This window comes from Pelobates fuscus, chromosome 6 (genome assembly GCF_036172605.1).
Source record: "Pelobates fuscus isolate aPelFus1 chromosome 6, aPelFus1.pri, whole genome shotgun sequence".
In the NCBI taxonomy this organism is placed as follows: Eukaryota; Metazoa; Chordata; class Amphibia; order Anura; family Pelobatidae; genus Pelobates; species Pelobates fuscus.
Genome location: NC_086322.1, coordinates 15328219 through 15330674, shown reverse-complemented (window position 1 = coordinate 15330674; position 2456 = coordinate 15328219). Strand labels below are relative to the sequence as shown.

The 2456-nt window shown below is 40.3% G+C and overlaps 1 protein-coding gene across 1 annotated transcript; it reads left to right on the top strand.

The window, feature by feature from the left end:
* Nucleotides 1-639: 639 nt before the first annotated feature.
* Nucleotides 640-1923, top strand: LOC134565996 (ankyrin repeat domain-containing protein 54-like). The gene has a single exon (XM_063425709.1). It carries the CDS (start codon nucleotides 640-642, stop codon nucleotides 1225-1227), a length of 588 nt encoding a protein of 195 aa, XP_063281779.1. The 3' UTR covers nucleotides 1228-1923.
* The last annotated feature ends 533 nt before the right edge of the window (nucleotides 1924-2456 follow it).

Genomic DNA, 2456 nt, shown 5'->3' with positions numbered 1-2456 from the left:
AGCCCCTTAGCCCCAGAATTGGAGTCCTCATTCATCCCGGTCCCCTCTGGGGTAAGCTCGAGCTGTGGAGAGGCTACAAGGCGCTGAACACCCAAGGCCCACCTTGTAAGATCCACCGGACTCTCTGCCCGCAACGCAGAACCACCAAGTGGGAGTACAAAATATGTAACATACCTGCCAAGCGCTTAACTCGGATGAACACCAAGCAAAGAAAAGGATGCTCTGTCACTACCAAATGGGGCACCAGTGACACCTGGAAGAACCTGTGGTTCCTCATCGTCTTGCACTATGCCAAACTACTGTATTACCCAGCCACAGCCTGTAAGTTCCAAGCAACATCATCTACACACTTTATACAAGCATAGAGACATACACAGCCCTACACGAGCCGGGCTCTACAAGAGATAGCAGCTCCCAGCTCAACACATGCCGCCTAAGAACTGATACTCTGGGACACAAACTGCAGCCACTTGTCCCTAACCACTTCTCTCCGCTAGGTCTTCCATGGACACATGTAACATCACGGTCCGCTCGGCCCCCAGTGGTTTTCACTCTCAGCCTGTTTTTCCTAGTTGGCGTGATATATTATTTGCCTTCTTATTTTCTGTTTCCTCTTCTCATATGCATGGAGTCCACGGCATGTATCCCACTGCTCTAAAGAAGTTACGAGAAGCGGCAAATGGCAATGACCTGGATACAGTCCAGCGTTTGCTTGATGAGGGAGCAGATCCATGTGCTGCAGATGACGAAGGGCGAACAGCGCTTCATTTTGCATCTTGCAATGGAAATGATCAGATAGTAAGTTTGCTTCTAGACCATGGTGCTGACCCAAACCAGAGAGATGGACTGGGGAACACACCTTTGCACTTGGCTGCTTGTACAAGTCATGTGCCTGTCATTACAACTCTTCTTCGTAGAGGTGCCAGAGTGGATGCTTTAGACAGAGCAGGCAGAACCCCACTACATCTAGCCAAGTCCAAGCTGAATATCCTACAAGATGGGAAGTCACAAACTTTGGAATCCTTGAGGCTAGAAGTAAAACAGATCATCCAAATGTTGCGGGAGTACTTGGAAAAGTTGGGTCAGCAGGAACAGACAGAACAGCTGGACCAGATCTGTTCTAGACTGCAAAGAACTAGCACAAAAGAGCAGGTTGATGAAGTGACTGAGCTTCTTGCTAGCTTCACATCTCTCAGCCTCCAGATACAGAAGATGGAGAGCAGGTAGCCAGAGGTGCTGGGTTCCACCATTACTGCTCAATCACAGCCATGAGACTGTACTGTGTTCTGTACCCTTTTAAGATTAAACTATTTGTTGCAAGAAACGTTACAACCTAATTCCATGTACAAGAAGTGTTTGTTTCATGACATCTCAAGTTAGCCAACCATGCTGCATTCAGTAAACTGACCCTTGCAAAAGGTTAGCCTGGTTTTCAAACACTCTTCTGTACAGAGACATGTGCCGATTGCACATGTATTACTAGAGATGGATAATCCTTGGCACCATCTGTAAAATAAGTTTTCCTGAACCAAGACTAAGAAGAAGATGATTATATTGACTTTCTTGGAAATCTAAGAACCTAAAAGTAGATGAAATGTCTTAGTTGACAAGAAAGCAATTATGTTCCCTCATTAATTTTTTATTTTATTTTTATTTTATTGTCAAAGCTGGACAGAATTTCCAATAATAAGTGAATGTAGTGTGTGTGTTACTATTACAGTCTGCTGTTCACATTTCATATCCCCTGGTGAATTGAGACTACCAATTTGTTACGTATTATGTATGTATTTTGTTGTCCGGTGCTTGTGTTGGGTCAAGGTTTTGTATGAGAAACCTGTGTTACAGTTGTATGGTCCTTTGGAAATTCACCTTCAGAATTTATTTTATACTCTTTGCACATTCCAGGTCTTCTATTTTGTTTCTACCTTTAAAAAAAATAAAATAAAAAAATAATAATAAATAAATATTCTACTAAATTACCTACGCATACAAATATGTTCTACAATGGCAAGTTAAGTGTTTTTTATTTTATTTGTATGTGTATATATGCATATATAATATAGTAGTCCATGTTGAGTAATGTGTTTTTGGAAAATATGTTTAACTTGCAGCTAATGTTTGATTTAAAATGTGAATTCAAGTTAAAATAAAAATGTGCAAATGGCTTTGAAATTCATTTTGTTATGAATTGCTAGTTTTGTCAAGTGCTGTTGCATGTGAGGTCATAGCAATTGTTTCATGTGTTTTGATTTAATTTTTTTTGTGACTTTGTTAAAGCTTTTCCATTTGATACAAAAAATAAATAAATAAATAAATAAAAAAAAAAATGAATACGCAAACACGTGCACTACATGACAAACATGGAAATTGTAAAGATTGGTCATGATTGCTGTAGTCCAAAGCTAAAAAGTACGGGGTTAATAGTTTAAATAGTCACCCGCAGTTTTGTTAGTAAG

Bases quoted from the DNA above. Each gene is read 5' to 3' on its own strand.
- LOC134565996 (XM_063425709.1), top strand. From the start codon at position 640: ATGTATCCCACTGCTCTAAAGAAGTTACGAGAAGCGGCAAATGGCAAT.